Consider the following 22,506-nt stretch of genomic DNA (forward strand, 5'->3'; position numbering starts at 1 on the left):
AGGCGCTGGCGACAGCTCTGGGGAGATACTCAGGGAATCTGGTAGTAATAGCTTCGTTGAGATTTTAGAGGCAGTTTCGACAGCACTTTGGGTTGGGTCAAAGGAAATGCCGATTCTGGGGAACCATAGATTTGAGCCAGGGAAGTGGGATGGAAATTTTCGGAGATGGGAGGAGAAAGGAATTCGGACACTAAAAGATTTATTTCTTGGGGGTTGTTTTGCGGGATTGAAGGAGCTGGGAGCAAAGTATGGGCTGGAGCAGGGGGAAATGTTTAGATACATGCAGGTTCGAGACTTTGCCAGAAAGGAGATACAGAGCTTCCCAGTAGAGCTGGCTTCCACATTGCTGGAGGAGGTGCTGACGACGGGGACTGGAGAAGGGGGTAGTATCAGTGGTTTACGGGGCTATTTTGGAGGAGGAGAAGGCACCACTAGAAGGGATCAAGGCAAAGTGGGAGGAAGAGTTGGAAGAGGATATGGAGGAGGGGTTCTGGTGTGAGGTGCTCCAGAGGGTGAACGCCTCCACCTCGTGTGCGAGGTTGGGGCTGATACAGCTAAACGTGGTGTATAGAGCACACCTTACAAGGACGAGGATGAGTCGGCTCTTTGAAGGGGTAGAAGATGTATGTGTGTGGACTTCCGATGGCGATAATGGAGTGAAAGGTCGCAGGAACTAAAATCAATAATTGGGATAGGCACCCTTTATTTTCCAGTCAATATCTTGAAAATTCTCAAGTCAGGGAAAACTATAATATTGGATTTGGGGGTATCTACTGCCATATCCAATTGGTTAGTCCATCATTCAGGATGCAGAATAGAGCACACCTGATCCCTGGGCAAGATGATGAACATAATAGCATCTTCCAAATGGCTTCAAGGGTGTGGAGTGTAAGGGATAATTTTACCTACACAACAAATTCTAATTTCAAGAAACTTAAATATTTGGGATTCGAAAGAATACTTGCACAACATACGAGATGAACCAACAGCTTGGAGTACACCAAGTGTCATTTTACCCTAAGAAGCGATATTGAAGAAGATCAGCTAAATTCTGAGGTGCAGGAACTAGTGGTGGAGGTTGTGCACTTTAGGTTTGTTTTAAACAATATCAATAGCACGTATTTAAGTCTGCATGCTTATAATGACAGGAACATACAAGGCTAACAGCGCGATATATTACACAGCTAGATGTCACAGAGAAATGGAATGGTAAAAGAAATACCCAACATTAAAGCAAAACAGATACAGAAAAGCTAAGGACATTTTACCCATGTGTGCGTCCATTTCCATACATATTCAGAATTGAGGTGTGCAGGACATGTTTGTACACTAATGGGAGACTGACCTGCAAGAAATGTTCCAAAAACACACATTTTTAAGCATTATACTGCTCAGAAAACTGCAAGCAAGTCATTTTTCATTCAAAATAAACATTCATTTCCCCAGAGGTTTTGTGCTGAAGGCATTTAGTTTCAGTGACATTATCTTCTTCCTGATAGTAATGCCCATTTAAATTCCTCAGTTTAACCAAATACTTAGTTGTCATCTCAAATTATCATCGGTAGTAGCATAGGAAAATCCAAGGAATGCACTCGTTGCAGTTGGGCTGTTAATGGTAGAATCAGGAATGCGTCCCACAGAATTAGGAACAATTTCTTGTGTGAATTCAGGATCAAAATGCTGTAGGTCACCAGGGCCAGCCTGAAAAAAAAAAGGACATTGTGAAGCTAGGTTTTTTTTCCCCTCCACAATGTTCTTATCCAGAGTTAAGAATTGGTAAGTTTATTTCTCTTATCCCGTTTTTAAATCAGTGAGACATAGCTTTTCTGTGGTGAACATACTTTTTGTCTCTTTATATGATTCCATGTGAGTTATTGTATGGACTAACCATTGTAAAGCTCACTATAATGTCTTGACAGATCTTAAAAGAATAATCAAAATTGCATTTTAGCAAGATGACGTTTTCTCTTCACATCTCCTCTCGCCACCCCCCCTCACCCTCCATTACATCCAACCATTTCCCCACACAAGTACTGTTTGTAGTCGCGGTTGAGTGCAGTCTTACATGCAGCTTTTCCCTCTCATGACCTCAACTTGAATTTTGCTATGCAATTTATTATTTTTTCTCAAAAAATATTTTATTAAAGCATTTATAATTTTAATACTTTTAAACGGAAAAATCCAACAAACATAAAAAACCCACAATCACATAGCCATCTCCGCCCCCCCTCACTACACCCCCCCCTGCTGCCGCCCCGCCCCCCCCCCCCCACCCCCGCCAAAAGCACGGACCCTAACTATCATGGTCCATGTAACTACTCCATCTCCACTCCTTCATTGGTTTTCCTACCCTTATTCGTCACTTCCTTGCCTCCACACCCCCCACCCCCTGCTGACAAACTAATTTTCCTTGAAGAAGTTGATGAATGGCTGCCACCTCCGAGCGAACCCATGCAATGAACCCCTTACGGCGAATTTGATTTTCTTCAACCTGAGAAACCCCGCCAACTTGCTAACCCAAACCCCCGACTTTGGAGGCTCCGAGTCACTCCATCCCAGCAGAATCCATCTCTGGGCCACCAGGGAGGCAACGGCCAAGACGTCGGCCTCTCTCTCCCTCTGGGCTCCCAGATCTTCCGACAGTCCAAATATTGACACCTTTGGACTTGGAGTCACCTTCCCATCCAGGACCTCAGACATGACATCCACGAATCCCTGCCAAAAGCCCCTCAACCTTGGACATGCCCAGAACATGTGCGCATGATGGCTATGCAATTTAAGCCTTTATATATTTTAAAGAGAGCCTGTACGTGTCAGCCTGGGACACAGAAGAAATGGAATTAAATCTAGAAATAAGCCTTTACAAAACCACATGCAGTGAAAAGTGAAAAAACCTTTCTTTAATCAATACCAAAATTGCTGCACCCCAAAAGAAATTCCAATTTTCCTACTAGATGAATGATGGACAGATCCTGGCCAGGCAGACACACCTGCCTACTTATTCTACTTGCAAATCGAATAATCCTGAACAGGAGTCTCAAAAGCCTCAACTGACTTCCTAATCTGATTATATTCACTTAGCCACTTATTTAAGATTTCCAATGGTTGGGAAAGCATACTTCTCATTATGGAATTCCTACAATTAGAAGTGAGAAGGTGCATTGCTTTGCATTTACGAAACTCTTCATTACCATAAACCATGATTAGAAAAGCACCTATGTGAACATACTACTGTAGATGAAATGAGTTTGGTTCGACTTGCACCTAAAGTTTGAAAAGTAGCAAGTGGTCTCAACCTGTTCTGTGCAACAATTTGCCCACCACAAACACTAAAACACATCCTATCTAGGATGAACTTACTGGAGAAGAAAGGCACAAACCATACCCAGACACAAGAACAGCAACCCAACTTCACATTGTGCAATATAGATCAGATTGAAGTACACCAGTCCCACTATCCCCATGGTCAGTGTTAGTAGGTAGTTGGGTGCCCAATTGTGAACCATCACTCAAGCAGATTTCTGTAGCGTTATATCCTCTTGTGAAATGCCACACAACAATATATACAACTCAACAAATATAAATACCAACAGAAACCAGAAAACATACCACATTGGGATTGTATGGTGGGGTAATTCTCTTGTGGTAGAGATCCTCCCAGTTGATGGGTGAAAAGAACAGGTGTTTTTTTATATCAAGCTGTGACAAGAGAAAATACAGTGAAGTTAGTCAAGTAAGGTCATTTCTCTAAGCCTCATTCTAACGTTTGAAATCAAAATTCTGTTTTTTGGATTAAAGGTCTGGATATGGTTAGATCCGTTACCTAGCACTTTGCATGTGCTAATTGTAAAAGGCAGTATCTATAACTATGATTGAGGGTGATATAAACCCAAACTTAATCTTATGTATGAAATCAATGGGCTGAAGCATTCCTCGGGAATAACAATCGACTTGTTTATGGAGTGCCAAGAAAATATTCCCAATTTCTCCAAAAGGTGTAAAAGTACAATGCCAACAGAACATTTATTTCAGGCTAGAATTGTTTTTTTATTAAGAGAAAGCATTATACAGCAAAGCAAGTTAAATGGACAGCATTTGGGGAGGTGGCGATGTAATGGGGAGGCGGCAATGTCACAGTAATCTAGAGACCAGGGTTAATGCTCTGGGGACTCTGGTTTGAACATCACACAGTACTGAGCATTCTGATGGAGCTATGGTCTGACAAGTCTCCAGGTCCCAATGGACTTCATTCTAGGATCTGAAAAGAGGTGGCCGATGAGATAATAGATGAATTGGTGTTACTTTTCTAAAAGTCGTTTGATTCTGGAAGGGTTCCTTCAGACTGGCAGGTAGCAAATATAATCCCTCTATTCAAGAAGGGAGGGAGGCAGAAAACAGGAAATTATAGGCCAGTTGGCTTGGCACCTGTCGTGGGGAAGGTGCCAGAACCAATCATTAAAGTTATCGCTGGGCAGTTACACAAGGATAAGGTAATTGAGAAGAATTAACATGGCTTTATGAAAGGGAAATCTAACCAAGTCCTTTAAATGTGGAGTCAATAGAGGAGAGCCTGTAGACATGCTGTACCTGAACCTCCAGAACGCATTTGATAAGGTGCCACGTCAAAGGTTATTACAAAAAATAAAACAAAAAATAAAAGCTCATGGTGTAGGGGGTAACATATTAGCCTGGATTGAAAAACAATGCAAAAAAAGCAGAGAGTATGTATAAATGGGTCTTTGTCTGACTAGGGGAATGTGACGAGTGGGGTCTGCAGGGGTCTGTGCTGGGACAAGGTGGACGTGGAAAAGATGTTTCGTTTTGTGGATGAGTCCAGAGCTAGGGGACACTGTTTTAACATAAGGACTCACCCTTATCGGACAGAGATGAGAAATGTTTTCTTTTAGGGGGTTGTGCGACTTTAGAACTCTCTGCCATCGAAGGCGGTGGAAGTGGGATCACTGAATATTTTTACGGCGGCGGTAGATTGATTCTTGTTGGGCAAGGGTATCAAAGGTTGTTGGGGATAAATGGGGAACACATAACACAACACAAACAGATTAGCCGTGATTTTATTGAATGGCGAAGCAGGCTCGAAGGGCCGATTAGCTTATTTCTCCTCCTATTTCATATGTTCGTATGAATTTTCATTTTCATTTTCATTTCATTTCATTTCAATTTGAATTCAATAAAAATCTGGAATTAAAAGTCAAATGAAGATCATTAAACCATTGCCGATTGTCGTTAAAAACCCATCTGGTCACTAATGTCCTTTAGTGAAGGAAATCTGCCGCCCTTACCTTGTCTGGCCTACATGTGACTCCAGATCCAGAGCAATGTGGTTGACTCTTAAATGTCCTCTGAAATGGCCTACTAAGCCACTCGGTTAGGGATGGGCATTAAATGCTGACCCAGCCAGTGATGCTCACATCCCATGAATTAATTTTTAAAAACTTGAATTTTTGGGGATTCTTACAATCCCTTTTTCAGAGTTCTTGAATGTGAATTCTTCACTGAGCTTTGAATGTAGGTCCGTTCTCTCTCACCACAATAACCAGGAAATACAACTGATCTGAGTGAACTAAAGATGAACGACTATCTTAGAATTTTAATGTCAAAAAAAATTTAATTTCCCAGGTATTAATTTTTAGGAGCCATAAATTACAGAGGGGTTACTCCTAGAATTGGCATTGGACCGCTGAGCCTTCAATTAACATCAATGACTTGGAATCTAATCCAGACTTCCAGGCTATTGCGTTTGGGAACATGGCTTCAAATTTCACCATGGAAACTGGTGGAGTTTAAATACAACTAATGAAATTTGGAGTTGAAAACCAGTCTCAATATCTTTTTTTCATTCATTTGTGGGTGTCGCTGGCTAGGCCAGAATTTATTGCCTTGAGAAGGTAATGATGAGCATGGAACTATCACCACTTATCATTAAAATCTCGCCTGGTTCAATAATGTCCTTTGGGAAAGGTAACCTGCCATCCTTATCTTGCCTGCTCTATCTGGGACTCCAGTCCCAGAAAGCAGTGGCATCTATGTCATTTAATTTATTCATGACAGGGTTAAACAGAATTTTGATAGACAAGAGTGTCAAGTGTTATGGGGGACAGAGGGCAAAAGTGGAGCTGAGACCACAACCAGATCAGCTATGATCTTCTTGAATGACGGAACAGGCTCAAAGGGCTGAATGGCCTCTTCTGCTCTTAAGTTTTCTATCCTTGCCTACTGTGGTTAATTACCACTCTAATGGCCTATCAAGCCACTCAGTTCAAGAGCTATAGGGTTGGGCAACAATGCTGGTCTTGTCAGCCATTCCCACATTCCCTGAAATAATATTTTTAAATTTTAAAGCGACCGAAAATTGCTGCTTAAATTGAATGCAATCACAAAATACTCCAGATCGGAAGGAAACAGATTCAAACATAGACCATCAATTTTGTTGAAATTGGTGGTGATAAAATTGAAAGCCACTTGGGAATCTTAATAGATTTAACACTCCAGTGTATCCAACTGCTACTGAGCAGTAATCATCAAAGGTAAGAACAGAACTACGTAGCTAAAATAGTGGAGTATAAAGCAAAGAAATTATGCTCAAACTGAAAGGTATATTTTTATCACTGCACCTTGATAGTGTTCAGACCTGGTCAGTGACACAGCAGAGGTATCAGAACCAGAATGTGAGCTCAGGTGGTGTAATAACTCAAAGGGAAATAGAGAACCAAAATAAAAGAACAACATTACCCTCAGGCAGAGCAAAAGAGATGACAAGTGTGAAAAGGGAGGTGGTCAATATTATTTCATGGAATGTGGGAATGGCTGACAAGACCAGCATTTGTTCCAAGGTCAATGCAGGATTGAGGGTGTTGTACCTAAAAACGCGCAGTATACGGGACAAGGTAAATGAACTTGAAATTAGCCGGTGCGATGTTGTGGGCATCACAGAGACATGGCTGCAAGGGGATCAGGGCTGGGATCTAAATATCCAAGGATATTTGTCCTATCGAAAGGACCGGCAGATGGGCAAAGGGGGCGGGGTTGCATTGTTGGTAAGAAATGAAGTTAAACCGATAGCAAGGAGCGCTATAGGATCAGAAGGCATAGAATCTCTGTGGGTAGAGTTGAGGAATCGCAAAGGTAAAACGACCCTGATGGGAGTTATGTACAGGCTCCCTAGTAGTAGTCAGGATGTGGGGCAGAAAATAAATCAGCAGATAGTAAAGGCATGTAAAAAAGGCAATATTACAATAATCATGGGGACTTCAATATGCAGGTGGACTGGGAAAATCAGATTGGTAGTGGATCCCATGAAAAGGAATTTGTGGAATGTCTAAGAGATGTTTTGTTGGAGCAGCTTGTGACAAAGCCTACTAGGGGACAGACAATTCTGGATTTCGTGATGTGTAATGAGGCAGACTTGATTAGGGAACTTAAGGTGAAGGAACCCTTAGGGAGCAGTGACCACAATATGATAGAATTTACCCTGCAGTTTGAGAGGGAGAAGCTGCACTCAGATGGAACTGTATTACAATTAAATAAGGGTAACTACAAAGACATGAGGGAGGAGCTGGCCAGAGTTGATTGGAAAAGAAGCCTAGCAGGGAAGACAGTGGAACAGCAATGGCAGGATTTTTTTGGGTTATTCGGGAGGCACAACAGAAATTCATCCCAAGGAGGAGGAAACATGCTAAGGGGAGGAGAAGGCCTCCATGGCTGACGAGGGAAGTCAAGGACAGCATAAAAGCTAAAGAAAAAGCATACAAAGTGGCGAGGGTTAGTGGGAAACCAGAGGATTGGGAAGCCTTTAAAAGCAAGCAGAGGACAACTAAAAAAGCAATGGGGGGGGGGGATGAATAATGAGTGCAAGCTGTCTAGTAATATAAAGGGAGATGGGGAGAGTTTTGGAAACTGTGGCTGGAGAAGTAATAATAGGAAACAAAGAAATGGCAGACGAACTGAATAGTTACTTTGCATCAGTCTTCACGGTGGAAGACGCCAGTGTGATGCCAGAGCTCCAGGAGAACCAGGGGGCAGAGGTGAGTGCAGTGGACATTACTAAGGAGAAGGTTCTGGAGAAACTGAAAGGTCTGAAGGTGGATAAATCACCTGGACCGGGTGGACTACAACCCAGGGTTCTAAAAGAGATAGCTCAGGAGATTGTGGAGGCATTGGTGATGTTCTTTCAGGAATCACTGGAGGCAGAAAGTTCCTAGAGGACTGGAAAGTGGCTAATGTAACACCATTGTTTAAGAAGGGACGGAGGCAGAAGACGAGAAATTATAGGCCGGTTAGCCTGACTTCGGTCATTGATAAGATTTTAGAGTCCACTATTAAAGATGAGATCGCAGAATACTTGGAAGTGCATGATAAAATAGGATTGAGTCAGCACGGCTTTGTCAACGGGAGGTCATGTCTGACAAATCTGAATTCTTTGAGGAAGTTACAAGGAAGTTAGACAAAAGAGAACCAATGGACATGATTTATTTAGATTTCCAGAAGGCCTTTGACAAGGTGCCAGAAAGGAGACTGTTAAATAAGTTAAGAGCCCATGGTGTTAAGGGTAAGATCCTGGCATGGATAGAGGATTGGCTGACTGGCAGAAGTCAGAGAGTGGGGATAAAGGGGTCTTTTTCAGGATGGCAGCCGGTGACTGGTGGTGTACCTCAGGGGTCGGTGCTGGGACCACAACGTTTCACAATATACATTAATGATGTGGAGGAAGGAACTGAAGGAACTGATGCTAAGTTTGCAGATGATACAAAGATCTCTAGAAGGGCAGGTCGTATTGAGGAAGCAGGCGGGCTGCAGAAGGACTTGGACAAGCTAGGAGAGTGGGCAAAGAAGTGGCAGATGGAAAACCATGTGGAGAAATGTGAGGTTATGCACTTTGGAAGGAGAAATGGAGGCATAGACTATTTTCCAAATGGGAAGATGTTTAGGAAATCATAAGCACAAAGAGAGCTGGGAGTCCTTGTTCACGATTCTCTTAAGGTTAACGTGCAGGTTCAGTCGTCCGTCAGGAAGGCAAATGCAATGTTAGCATTCATGTCAAGAGGGCTAGAGTACAAGACCAGTGATGTACTTCTGAGGCTACATAAGGCTCTGGTCATACCCCATTTGGAGTATTGTGAGCAGTTTTGGGCCCTGATTCTAAGGAAGGATGTGTTGGCCTTGAAAAGGGTCCAGCGGAGGTTCACAAGAATGATCCCTGGAATGAAGAGCTTGTTGTATGAGGAACTTTTGAGGACTCTGGGTCTGTACTCGTTGGAGTTTAGAAGGATGAGGGTGGATCTTATTGAAACTTACAGGATACTGTGTGGCTTGGATAGAATGGACGTGGGGAGGATGTTTCCACTTGTAGGAAAAACTAGAAGCAGAGGACACATTCTCAGACTAATGGTACGATCCCTTTAAAACAGAGATGAGGAGGAATTTCTTCAGCCAGAGGGTGGTGAATCTGGGGAACTCTTTGCTGCAGAAGGCTGTAGAGGCCAAATAACTGAGTGTCTTTAAGAGCGAAATAGTTAGGTTTTTGATCAATAAGGAGATCAAGGGTTATGGGGAGAAGGCAGGAGAATGGGGATAAGAAAAATATCAGCCATGATTGAATGGAGGAGCAGACTCGATAGGCCGAGTGGCCTAATTCTGCTCCTGTGTCTTGTGGTCTTAATATCTAACACTGGAGGTAATACGGAGCAGGACAAAAAGGTTGATCTCTTGCATTAAAGGACTGAGGTATTAGGAAAGATGGGAGATTTGGGCTTTGCAGCCTTGAGAAAGGCAAAGTGACAGGTGACCGTTGAAATAAGAAAATTACTTCTAACTAAAGTATGACTGATTCATTACAGGCTCAAGACTAACAGAAAAACTGAGATAATGAAGGTCTTCACATGTGATGCGACCATTAATTCACGCGAAACAGAGAGTAGATGTAAATTGTGGCTTTAATCGACAAGAACAGTGCCTGCCTGCGACTGCTCTGCTAATGAGAGCAACCTACAGGGATGCTGCTCTTTATACCTCCCCTCAAGGGGCGGAGCCAGGGCAGAGCCCACAAGGGCACCAACATGATACATTCTATGTAATATCGTATAATGGTCCCTAGGTGGAGACTACATGGGCAACAGCGTGGTACAGTGAAATACATGGTGAATGGTTAATGCAATATGTTCACCACATTCACCCCCTGTTAAAAAATTGAAGTCTGGCGGGGGTGAAGGTTTCATAGGTTCAGCCTGTCCGGCGCCCTGATCGTGCGCTGTGATCGCCGAAGCTCTGGTATTGCAGTTGGCCCGGGTGTCGAACTCATCCGTGCGGGCATGGGTAGTGAAGTCGCCGGTGCGGCACAGATGTGGACTCCGGGAATGTGTCTTCTGGAGCTTCGTTCCTGTGGGTTGGTGAAGAAGAAGGAGGGGCAGGAGGGGGTGTGGGTGCCATGTAGGGGCGGGGGCGCTGGGCACGTAGGTTGGAGGGGGGGGGGGTAAATTGGGGTGGCGGTGGTAGTAGAACCTCCAGGTGCCAGGTTACGGAGGGAACCCGTATCCTGTCGGCCGTCGGGGAGTGCCGCACAGCTTCCACGATGCCTTGGGATTGTTTTTTCGACCGAGGCGCGTGTTGAATTTCGGAGGAGTTGAGGGTACGGGAGAAAATTGCTACTGGCCTTCCCACCTGGTTAAGGGTGGCGGCGAGGGCGACTGCTGACGCGTCGCTCTCCACCTGGAAGGGGACGGACTTGTCCACCGCGCGCATCGCGGCCTTGGCAATATCTGCCTTGATGTGGTTGAATGCCTGGTGGGCCTCAGCCGCCAGTGGGAAGATGGTGGCCTTGATAAGTGGGTGGGCTTTGTCTGCGTAGGTGGGGACCCACTGGGCCTAATAGGAAAAGAACCCGAGGCACCTTTTCAGGGCCTTGGGGCAGTGGGGGATACGGTCGGGTCGGGTCCTAGAACTCCTTTTTCCACGGCATAGCCGAGGATGGCTAGTCTGGTTGTGCGGAAAAGGCATTTCTCCTTGTTGTAAGTGAGGTTGAGGGCTTGGGCGGTTTGGAGAAATTTTTGGAGGTTGACGTCGTGGTCCTGCTGGTCGTGGCCGCAGATGGTGACGTTGTCCAAGTACAGAAATGTGGCCCGCAGCCTGTACTGGTCCACCATTTGGACCATCGTTCTTTGGAAGACCGAGACCCCGTTTGTGACGCTGAAGGGGACCCGGAGGAAGTGGAAGAGGCGGCCGACTGCCTCAAAGGCCGTGTAGTGGCGGTCCTCCGGGCGGATTGGGAGCTGATGGTATGCAGATCCACCGTACAGAACACCCGGTAGTGTGCGATCTGGTTAACTATGTCTGCGATCCGGGAAAGGGGGTACGCATCGAGGTGCGTGTACCGGTTTATGGTCTGGCTGTAGTCTACAACCATCCGGTTCTTTTCCCCGGTCCTGACAAACACCACCCGAGCTCTCCAGGGGCTATTGCTGGCCTTGATGATCCCCTCCCGCAAGAGTCGCTGGACCTCGGACCTGTTAAAAATCATGTCCTGGATGCTGTACCGCCTGCTTCTGGTGGCGACTGGCTTACAGTCGGCGGTGAGATTTGAGAAGAGTGACCTTCAGGGTCGCGAGGCTACATACAGTGAGTGAGGGTAGGGGCCCGTCGAACTTCCGGGTTAGGCTCCTGAGATTGCACTGGAAGTCCAGTCCCAACAGGAGAGGAGCGCACAGGTCGGGGAGTACATATAGTTAAAAATCGGCGTGTTCGGCGCCCTGTATTGCAAGGTTTGCGGCAGTGTACGCCCAGATCTGCACCGAGTGCGACCCAGAAGCGAGGGAGATGGTTTGATGTGCAGGGAAGATTGGGAGCGAGCAGCGCCTCACCATGTCTGGGTGAATGAAGCTCTCCGTGCTCCCGGAGTCGAACAGGCAAGGCGGTTCGTGTCTATTGACCCGGACGGTCATCATGGGGCTCCGGAGGTGTTTTGGTCGCGACTGGTCGAGGGTGACCGCGCCGAGTTGCGGGTAGCCAGCGAGGTCGGAGGTGATGAGGTGTTCCCAAGATGGCTGCCCCCGTCGGTTGCATGTGTCGGACGGCGTTGCAGATGGCGGCCAAGATGGAGGCCCTCATCGGTCGCACGTGTCGGGCGGCGAGGAAGATGGCGTCCAAGATGGCGGCCCCCTTAAGTCGCAGGTGGCGGGTTGCGTGGGAGACGGTGGCCAAGATGGCAGGCCCCCGTGAGTCGCACAAGTTGTGTGGGCTTGAAGATGGCTGCCCCCACGGACAACACGAGATGGATGACGCGTCCGGAGGGGGCGGAGCCGGCAGGCACGCAGCCACACTGCGGAGTCTGCGGGCCTGTGAGTCTGAGAGTCGGGTCTGTGATTTTGAGAATTTAGACCTGGCCAGGCAAACTTTGGCGAAGTGTCCCTTTTTGCCGCAGTCGCTTCAGTTGGCGTTCCGGGTCGGGCATCGCTGACTGGGGTGCTGGTGCTGGCCGCAGAAATAGCAGTGTAGCCCCCCCCCGGGTTGGGCGGGCAGCCACGCGGCACAGGCCTGGTGTACTCTCTGGTCGGGGGTCCACGAGGGGGTCGCATGATCAGACAGGAACGCGTTGAGGCTTTGGAACGCTACTTCTAGGGAGGTGGCTAGCTTTACCGTCTCTTCCAGGTCGAGGGCGCCTTTCTTGAGCAGGCGCTGTCTCCTGTCGTTGGACCTGACTCCAGCCGCGTAGGCATCCCGGACAGTGAGGTCCATATGTTGAGAGGCCGTAACGGCCTGGTAGTTGCAACATCCGCGAGGACTTTGAGGTCGCGTAGATACTCCTCAGCGATTCTCCGGGGCGTTGGCGCGAGTGGTGAGGAGATGCCACGCGTACACCTCGTTCACTGGCCTTACATATAGGCGCTTCAGCATCGCGAGGGTGTCTGTGTATGTGGAGGCTTCCTCGAGTTGTACAGAGATTTGATGGCTCACCCGGGCATGGAGAAGTCTCAGCTTCTGATCGTCGGAGACGGATGGCGAGGAGGAGGCGGCGAGGTAGGCCTCTAAGCAGCGGAGCCAGTGCGAAAAAATACCTTTGGCCTCCGCGGCCTGTGGGTTGAGTTCCTGTCGGTCAGATTTGAGGGCCAATTCCATTGTGGTGTAGTAGTCAATTAAATTGATGCGACCATCAATTCACGCGAAACAGAGAGTAGATGTAGACTGTGGCTTTAATCGACTAGAACAGTGCCTGCCTGCGACTGCTCTGCTAGTGAGAGCAGCCTATAGGGATACTGCACTTTATACCTCCCCTCAAGGGGCGGAGCCAGGGGCGGAGCCAAGGGCAGAGCCCATAAGGGCACCAACATGACACATTCCAGGTAATACCTTACAATGGTCCATAGGTGGAGCCCTCATGGACAACAGCGTGATACAGTGAAATACATGGTGAATGGTTAATACAATACGTTCACCACAAAACGTTCACAGTTATTAATAAATTGAATGAGTTTCCAGATAACGGAGTACAAGGGAAAGCCCTGAAACAATTAAATACAAGTGTGCATGCAACAGGGTATTTCTGGATGAACTAAAATGGATGGAGTGGTGATGGTCCTCTTCACAAGTTATGTTGTGATGTTGTAATCCGTCTTATGTAGTCAAAACATCCCAATGCGCCTCTTAGCCAAAATGATCACTTTAAGTGCAGCCATTGTGGTTATTGTGGCCAATTGGCACAACAGCAACATTCCATTAGTCGCAAATAAAGTAAATGATCATTGACACAAAAACAGCAAATGCTGGAAAGTTTCAGCAGGTCTGACAGCATCTGTGGTCTTCAGCAGATGGCGAATCGTCCAGACTCGAAACGGTAGCTCTGTCCTCTCTCCACAGATTCTGTCAGACCTGCTGAGATTTTCTGTTTTTGTTTCAGATTGCAGCATCCGCAGTAATTTGATTTTGCCTAAATGATCATTGAATTTGGTTTGGTGGTATTGATTGTTGGGTAAATGCTGGCCATGACACCGGATAAACGTCCTACATTATTCTCAGATTAGTGCTATACTGACTGTCTTGGATTAGCTCTCATTCTAACCAATGTCAAGTACCCTCATATACTCCAGTGATCAGTGTTCAGTCATTTACAAAATGCACACGTACAAAATCTGCGTCAGCTCCTAATCTTCTCTTCTGGTCTTTTTCTAGAAGTCCCATCAGAATATTACGAGCGGCTGTAGATTTACCCATCGGCAAGTGGAGTGGCTGGTGGAGAATGTTATTGTACAACTCAGCTACATCGCGGCTGTAAAAGGGTGGCTGGCAACATAAAAGAAAGAGGCATCAAGTCATTGACTAAATCTTGAAGGAAATAACCCTGCATTAGTGTAAATTTATTGTTCACATTTAAATCGAGAACCTTAGACAAGGGACAAATAAATTTATAAATCTGTTTCATTCATTTTAAATGTTGTTTCAGGCCCAAATTTGATATCTACGTATCAATCGTCTACATATTTGGTGCGATCGAACGGCCTTATCGCGAGATCGAACGAGATTTCGCGAGGTGTCACGATCAGGATCTCAACCTCGCTTGCTGAGATCGGATTTACATATTTAAGTGAATGGTTAGATTCACTTGAATATGTTGGCACCCAATGCTTCCGAGGCCCGGGAACAAACGCCTGTACCTCGGAAACCTCGCCATGGTGCCGTTTATCACTGGTCCACGCAAACGTAGACCAGGCGTAATGGCAGCTTGGGAGGGGGGGGGGGGGGGTGGTGTGTCTACCAGGCCATTGGAGTCACCCAGGTCAGTGGGCTCCGGGCACCCGGCAACTTGGCACTGCCAGCCTGATACCATGACACCGCCACCTGGTTACCCTGACAGTGTCACCCTGGCACTGCCAGGCTTGAAGGTTACTGCCAGGGTGCCTGGGGGGCATTGCCAGGCTGGGAGGGACAGTGTCATGGTGCCTGGCTGGGAGGGACACTGTCAGGGTTTCCAGGTGCCAGGTTGCCCGTGCCAGGGATCGGGCCTGGGGCTGCCCTCCCTTATGAGATGTGTTGAGGGGGGCTTCGACGAGAAGTTGGGGCATTGGGAGGGTCCAGAAGCCGCAGTGGGGAGTCAGCGTGAGGTTGAGATATCAGGGCGACATTTAAAAATGGCGCCTTGATCTCTTCCTGCACTGATGTGCTGAGTTTGTCAGTGCAGGAAGTGAGGTAAGTGCAGCCTCAGTGGGGCGTTCCTCGCCGAGGACAAAAAGAAACAGAGTCCTGTTTGATAGCGGGGACATTCTCGCAGGAGCTGATGTGGTAGTCACGACTGATGTATATACTGTATATATATATATGTGTTTTACGCTAAGACCCCTGTACTACAGGTAGGGGTGTAGATCCCTGCCTGCTGGCTCCACCCAGTAGGCGGAGTATAAATATGTGCGCTCCCCATACAGCAGCCATTTCATCAGCTGCTGTAGGAGGCCACACATCTCAGTGTAATAAAGCCTCGATTACATCCTACTCTCGTCTTTGCGTAATTGATAGTGCATCACGCTAGTGTTCACTAGTGAGCCTATCAGCAGCAAAAGCAGAAAAGGAAAGGCCGATGATTGGAGGAGCAGCCTCTTGTAGAATATTCCACTCCAATGTACCTGTGTGACTAGCATTTTGAAAGCTGGCTCTGGGGCCATACAGAGGGGTTTCGGGGGCCACATCCCAGCCATCTTGAAAACTGACTGGTGATTTAACCTGAGGGTCACCACACCTCAGGCAAGGGGCAAAGTTGAGAAGGCGGGGCCTTCATGAATAACCTCAGCCAGTCCGGAAATTGAACCCACGCTGTTGGTGTTGCTCCACATCACAAACCAGCCGTCCAGCTAGCTGAGCTAACCAACTCCCATTCGTGAGGTAAATAACCTGCAGCAGAATTCCCAGCCCCTGGCCTGCTCTTGTAGCCACAATATTCGTATGGCTGGCTCAGTTACGTTTCTGATCAATGGTAACCACAGGATGTTGTTAGTGGGAGATTCAATGATTGTAATCCTGTTGAATGTCAAGGGGAGATGGTTACATTCTCTTGTGTTTGAGATGGTTATTGCCTGGCACTTGTGGCATGAATGTTACTTGCCACTTATCAATCCAAAGCCTGAATGCTGCCCATGTTTTCCAGCTTGTGGCAATGGACTGCTTCAGAATCTGAGGGGTTGTCCATGACAGTGAACTCTGCAATCATCACTTTTGGCTTCATGATGGAGGGAATGTCATTGATGAAGCAGCTGAAGATGGTTGGGCCTTGGACACCACTCTGAGGAATTCTTGCAGCGATGTTCGAGGGCTGAGATGATTGGCTTTCAATAGCCAGAACTGTCTTTCTTTGATGTAGTTAGAAATCCAACCAATGGAAAGTTTCCCCTCCTGATTTCCCATTGATGTTGAGGGCAGTCACTCTTACCTGACGTATGGATGTCATGTTTGAACCAAGCCTGGTATGGAGTCTGGAATCCAGTGGCCCAGGTTCAACTAAAACTGAGCAGGTTCTGCTTCATCATAGAATCATAGAATTTACAGTGCAGAAGGAGGCCATTCGGCCCATTGAGTCTGCACCGGCTCTTTGAAAGAGCACCCTACCCAAGCCCACACCCCTACCCTATCCCCATAACCCAGTAACCCCACCCAACACTAAGGGCAACTTTGGACATTAAGGGCAATTTAGCATGGCCAATCCACCTAACCTGCACAGCTTTGGACTGTGGGAGTAAACAGGAGCACCCGGAGGAAACCCACGCACACACGGGGAGAACGTGCAGACTCTGCACAGACAGTGAACCAAGCCGGGATTCGAACCTGGGACCCTGGAGCTGTGAAGCAATTGTGCTAACCACCATGCTACCGTGCTGCCCTAAATAGCAAATACCGCAGATGATGGAAATTCAAAATAACAGCAAAGCAGTCTGGAAAAGTTTAGCAGGTCAGGCTTAGATGAAAGGTAATTGACCGGAAACATTAACTTATTTGCTCCACAGTTGTTGCTTGAACTGTTGAGTGCCTCCAGCATTTTTTTGTTTTTACTGTCTCTTGATAACACTGATGGTGACATAGTGTGTTTGCTGATGATTGAGAATAGACTGATGGGGCAGTAACTGGTTAGACTTGATTTATCTAACTTCTTGCGAACAGGCCATAAGTGGGCAATTTTCCACATTATTGGGTAAATGCTAGTCCTGGAGCACATGTCTTCAGTACTGCAGCTCGGGTGTTGATCCAGTGCCTTCAGTTGTTTCTAAATATCACGTGGAGTGAATCAAATTGGCTGAAGACTGGCATCGGTGACGCTGGAGGGTGACTGATGTGACCATCAATTCACTCGGAACGCGATTGGAAGTAAACTGTGGTTTTAATAGTCTTACAACTGAGCCTGCCTGCGACCCGAAGAACTGAGGGCAGGCTCACACGGCTGCAGCACTTTATACTTCCGGTAGTGGGAGGGACCATGGGCGGAGCCAAGGGTGTAGCCCTGTACAAGCTCCTCATCTCCTCTATGGGCAGAGCCGCGCAACGGCTCACAGGCAGAGGCCACAAGGACATAATACTATACAATACAGTTGGAATTACATTCACCACATTCACGCCCTGTAAAAAAATCAAGTCCGGCGGGGGTGACGGGTCTACAGGTTGAGTTGGTCCGGTAGCCGAGTCGTCCTTTGGGATCGGCGGAGCACCGGGGTTGCAGCCTCTTCGGGTGGCTGGGTGGTGACGGTCGGTGTGGGTATGAGGGTGGACTCCGGGGGTGTTTCGGTCCGAGCTTCATTCCTGACCGGTGCGACGGGCGAAGGGGGGGCGCAGGAAACCTATAGGCGCGGGGGCGCAGGGCGTGGGGGGTCGGGTGGGGTGTAGTGTGAGGGGTACCTCGGCGGTGGTGGTGGTAGTGGTGGATCCTGCAGGCGCCAGGTCCCAGAGGGAAACGGTGTCCTGACGGCCGTCGGCGTATTCAATGAAGGCGTATTGGGGGTTCGAGTGAAGCAGTAGCACCCTCTCTACTAGCGGGTCCGTTTTGTGTGTCCGGATGTGCTTCCGGAGGAGAACCGGGCCCGGTGTCCTCAACCAGGATGGGAGCGAAGCCCCCGTGGTAGTGCCCCTAGGGAAAACAAATAATCGTTCATGAGGGGTCTGGTTGGTGGCGGTGCACAGGAGGGACCTAATCGCATGGAGTGCGTTGGGGAGGACCTCCTGCCAGTGGGAGGTCGGGAGGTTCCTGGACCGGAGGGTCAGTAGGACGGTCTTCCAGACCGTCGCGTTCTCCCTCTCCACCTGCCCGTTACACCTGGGGTTGTAGCTAGTAGTCCTGCTCGAGGCAATGCCCTTGTCGAACAGGTACTGACGCAGCTCGTCACTCATGAAGGACGAACCCCTGTCGCTGTGTACGTAGCTGGGGAAACCGAACAGGGTGAAAACACTGTGCGGGGCTCTGATGACTGTGTGGGAGGTCATATCGGGGCATGGGACAGCAAAGGGGAAGTGGGAGAATTCGTCGATGACGTTGAGAAAGTACACATTTCGATTGGTCGAGGGGCGTGGCCCTTTGAAATCGATGCTCAGGCGTTCAAAGGGCCGGGATGCCTTTGCCAGGTGGGCCTTGTCTGGTCTATAGAAGTGCGGTTTGCACTCCGCGCAGATCGGGCAATCCCTGGTGATGGCTTTTACCTCCTCGGTGGAGAAAGGCAGATTTTGAGCTTTGACGTAGTGGGCGAGCTGGGTGACCCCCGGGTGACCCCTGGTGGCAGAGGTCGTTGTGGATAGCTTTCAGGCGGTCGTCTTGCGCGCTGGCGCATGTGCCGCGGGACAGGGCATCTGGGGGCTCGTTGAGCTTCCCCAGTCGATATATGATATCGTAATTATAGGTGGAGAGTTTGATCCTCCACCTCAAGATTTTATCATTTTTAATTTTGCCCCTTTTCGAGTTGTCAAACATGAAGGCAACCGATCTTTGGTCGGTGATGAGGGTAAACCTCCTACCTGCGAGGTGGTGCCTCCAGTGCCGTACGGCTTCCACAATGGCTTGAGCTTCCTTTTCGACTGAGGAGTGTCGAAGTTCCAAAGCGGAGAGGGTTCGGGAGAAGAAGGCGACTGGTCTCCCTGCCTGATTCAGAGTGGCGGCGAGAGCGATCTCTGAGGCATCGCTCTCCACCTGAAAGGGGACGGATTCATCCACCGCCCGCATGGCGGCTTTGGCGATGTCCTCCTTGATGCAGTTGAAGGCCTGGCGGGCCTCAGCTGACAGTGGGAAGAGTGTGGTCTTAAATAGTGGGCGGGCTTTGTCCGCATACTTGGGGACCCACTGGGCGTAATAAGAGAAGAATCCCAGACACCTCTTGAGGGCCCTGGGTCAGTGAGGGAGAGGGAGTTATAAGAGGGGGCATACGGTCCGGGTCGGGGCCCAGGACTCCGTTTTCCACGACATAGCCGAGGATGGTTGAAAACGCATTTCTCCGTATTGTATGTGAGATTGAGTTTCTGGGCGGTTTGGAGAAATCGGTGTCGTGGTCCTGCTGATCATGGCCGCAGATGGTGACATTGTCCAAGTACGGAAACGTAGCCCGCAGCCCGTACTGGTCCACCATTCGGTCCATTGTTCGTTGGAACACCGAGACCCCATTCGTGATGCCAAAGGGGACCCGGAAGAAATGGAAGAGGCGGCCATCTGCCTCGAATGCTGTGTAATGGCGGTCCTCTGGGCGGATTGGGAGCTGGTGGTAAGCAGACTTCAGATCCACCGTGGAGAATATGCGGTACTGGGCGATCTGGTTGACCATGTCTGCAATTCTGGGGAGGGCGTACGCATCGAGGTGCGTGAACTGGTTAATGGTCTGGCTGTAATCAACCACCATCCGGAACTTTTCCCTGGTTTTGACGACCACCACCTGAGCTCTCATGGGGCTGTTACTGGCCTCTATGACTCCCTCACGTAGGAGCCGTTGGACTTCGGCTCTGATGAATACTCTATCCTGCAGGTTTACCGTGTTAAATTAGCGAAGAGTAGAGGGGGGTCGATTTTTAGAGTCGCTAAACTGCAGTGAGTGGAGTTAGGGGTCCGCCGAAGCTGAGTGTGATGCTCTTGAGATTACATTGGAAATTGAGCCCGAGTAAGAGTGGGGAGCAGAGGTCGGGGAGTACGTACAGCTGGAAATTAGAGTAGCTGGCGCCCTGAATCGTTAGGGCCGCGACGGTGCGCCCTTGTATGTGGACCGAGTGCGAGCCCGAGGCGAGGGAGATAGTTTGCCGTGCAGGGAACATAGGGAGCGAACAGTGTCTTGCCAGGTCAGGATGTACAAAGCTCTCGGTGCTCCCGGAGTCGAAGAGGCACGTGGTCCTGTACCCGTTGATTTTAACGGACATCATCGAGCTCTGGAGGTGCTTTGGACATGACTGGTCCAACGTGACTACGTTGAGTTGCGGGTAGTTGGGGGCTCGATCAGCAGTGCTGGAGTGGCCCTGTGATGACTGTCCGCTGAGGTCGTAGTCGTCGAGGTGAACTTCGGTTGATGGCCAAGATGGCGGCCCCAGTTGATCGCACGTGGTGGGCGGCGAGGAAGATGGCGTCCAAGATGGCGGCCCCCATGACTCGCACGTGGCCGGCGGCGTGGGGGAGGATTGCCAAGATGGCGGCCCCCATGAGTCGGGCGGAGGCGGAGTCGGCAGACACGCTGTAGCATTACGGGGTCTGCGGGCCTGCGAGTTGGGGGGGCAATTGTTCTGGACTGTGGGGGAGTTAGGGGGTTTTGATTTTGCCAGGCATACACCGGCATAATGTCCTTTGCGACCGCAGCTGCTGCAGGTCGCGTTGCGGGCCGGGCAGTGCTGCTGTGGGTGTTGGGGCTGGCCAGAAAAATGGCACGCTGGCGCTCCATAATGAGCGGGCGGCCGCGCGGCGCAGGCCTGGGGCAGTCGCTGGTCGGGGACCCACAATGGGGTCGCTTGGTTCGCGGGGAATGAATTTAGACTTCGGAACGCGACCTCCATAGTAGTTGCTAGTTCTACCGTGTCCTCCAAGTTCTGGGCCCCTTTCTCAAGTAGTCGCTGGCGCACATAGACCGGAGCCCCGCAACGTATACATCACGGACAGCGAGTTCCATATACTGGGAGGCCGTTACAGCCTGAAAATTGCAGTCCCGAGCAAGGGCTTTTAAATCACGCAGGAAGTCCTCTGGCGACTCTGTGGGGCGCTGGCGGCGGGTAGTGAAAATGTGCCGCGCGGAGACCTCATTTATCGGACGTACGTACAATCGATCGAGCATAGCAAGGGCCTCAGTATAAGAGTTGGTACAATTGAGTTGCGTAGAGATGCGATGGCTCACCCGTGCGTGCAGTAGACTGAGTTTCTGTTCCTCTGTAGTCTCGGAGGTGCTCGATTCAGCCAGGTAGGCCTTGAAACACCGAAGCCAGTGTAGGAAGATTTCCTTCGCCTCTGCAGCCTGCGGGTCCAGTTCTAGTTGATCAGGTTTGAGGGCTGATTCCATAGTAGTTTTCTTCAAGTTTTCTAAGACTATTAAATTGATGTGACCATTAATTCACTCGGAACACGATTGGAAGTAAACTGTGGTTTTAATAGTCTTACAACTGAGCCTGCCTGCGACCAGAAGAACTGAGGGCAGGCTCACACGGCTGCAGCACTTTATACTTCCGGTAGTGGGAGGGGCCATGGGCGGAGCCAAGTGTGGAGCCCTGTACAAGCTCCTCATCTCCCCCTATGGGCAGAGCCGCGCAACGGCTCACAGACAGAGCCCACAAGGACATAATACTATACAATACAATACAGTGTGAATTACATTCACCACAGTGACCATCTGGTTTTCTTCTTTCTCAACTTTTCTGTCGTGGTTTGATACACTTAGTGGATTGCCAGGTCATTTCAGAAGGCAGCTAAGAGTCACTCACATTGATGTGGATCTGGAATCACAAGTAGGCCAGATGGGGGAAAGGACGGCAGATTTCCTGCCCCATAGGATCAGCTCCTGGTGGCTCCACAAAGATGTGAAACATTTCCGGCTGTGGCACTGATCAAACTAGTTGCAGTTTGTACAGCACGTGCTCTGACTGATTCTCTTATGGGATGGCAGACAGCGTTCTATGTACTGGACTTCATAGAACCACAGTTTGCATTTTAAAAGGAACCTGCTCTGTGACTCGGGAGCTGTTCCGGTGGAATAACCAGGAATTTCCTGGAATCAGGTATTCTTCTGATCTGTCCCATCAACAGCCTGGGGGACCAGCTGTTGAAATACCCCCTCAGTGCAGCCCAACCCCTTCAAAGCCAGCGATTTAGCCCTGTGCTAAACCAGCTTTAAATGGGGGCTTAGCCTTAAGCTGCCGGTGCTATAACAGTGAGTTACCATTAGTTACTCGTGGAATCAAAGTGCATTCTTTCTGCCTGTGGTTTCCCCTCTACAAATTACAAATTCTTCCCCACGTTCAGATTCCCCTCTTACCTACTCATGGGTGGCCTCCTGATTCATGGAACATTTCCTACATCAGTTGCTGGTG

The 22,506-nt window shown here is 48.8% G+C and overlaps 1 protein-coding gene across 1 annotated transcript in view; it reads right to left on the reverse strand.

Annotated features, from left to right (window-relative positions):
- Positions 1-973: 973 nt before the first annotated feature.
- Positions 974-22,506, reverse strand: part of sgk2a (serum/glucocorticoid regulated kinase 2a) — a 50,036-nt gene continuing 28,503 nt past the window's right edge. The window contains exons 10-12 of the mRNA XM_038803554.1: positions 14,131-14,286; positions 3,610-3,699; positions 974-1,701 (exon numbers count right to left, since the gene is read on the reverse strand). Coding sequence (XP_038659482.1) covers positions 1,543-1,701; positions 3,610-3,699; positions 14,131-14,286 — 405 coding nt within the window. The 3' untranslated portion in view covers positions 974-1,542. The remainder of the gene's footprint in view (positions 1,702-3,609; positions 3,700-14,130; positions 14,287-22,506) is intronic.

The sequence above is a fragment of the Scyliorhinus canicula genome, chromosome 7, assembly GCF_902713615.1.
Source record: "Scyliorhinus canicula chromosome 7, sScyCan1.1, whole genome shotgun sequence".
In the NCBI taxonomy this organism is placed as follows: Eukaryota; Metazoa; Chordata; class Chondrichthyes; order Carcharhiniformes; family Scyliorhinidae; genus Scyliorhinus; species Scyliorhinus canicula.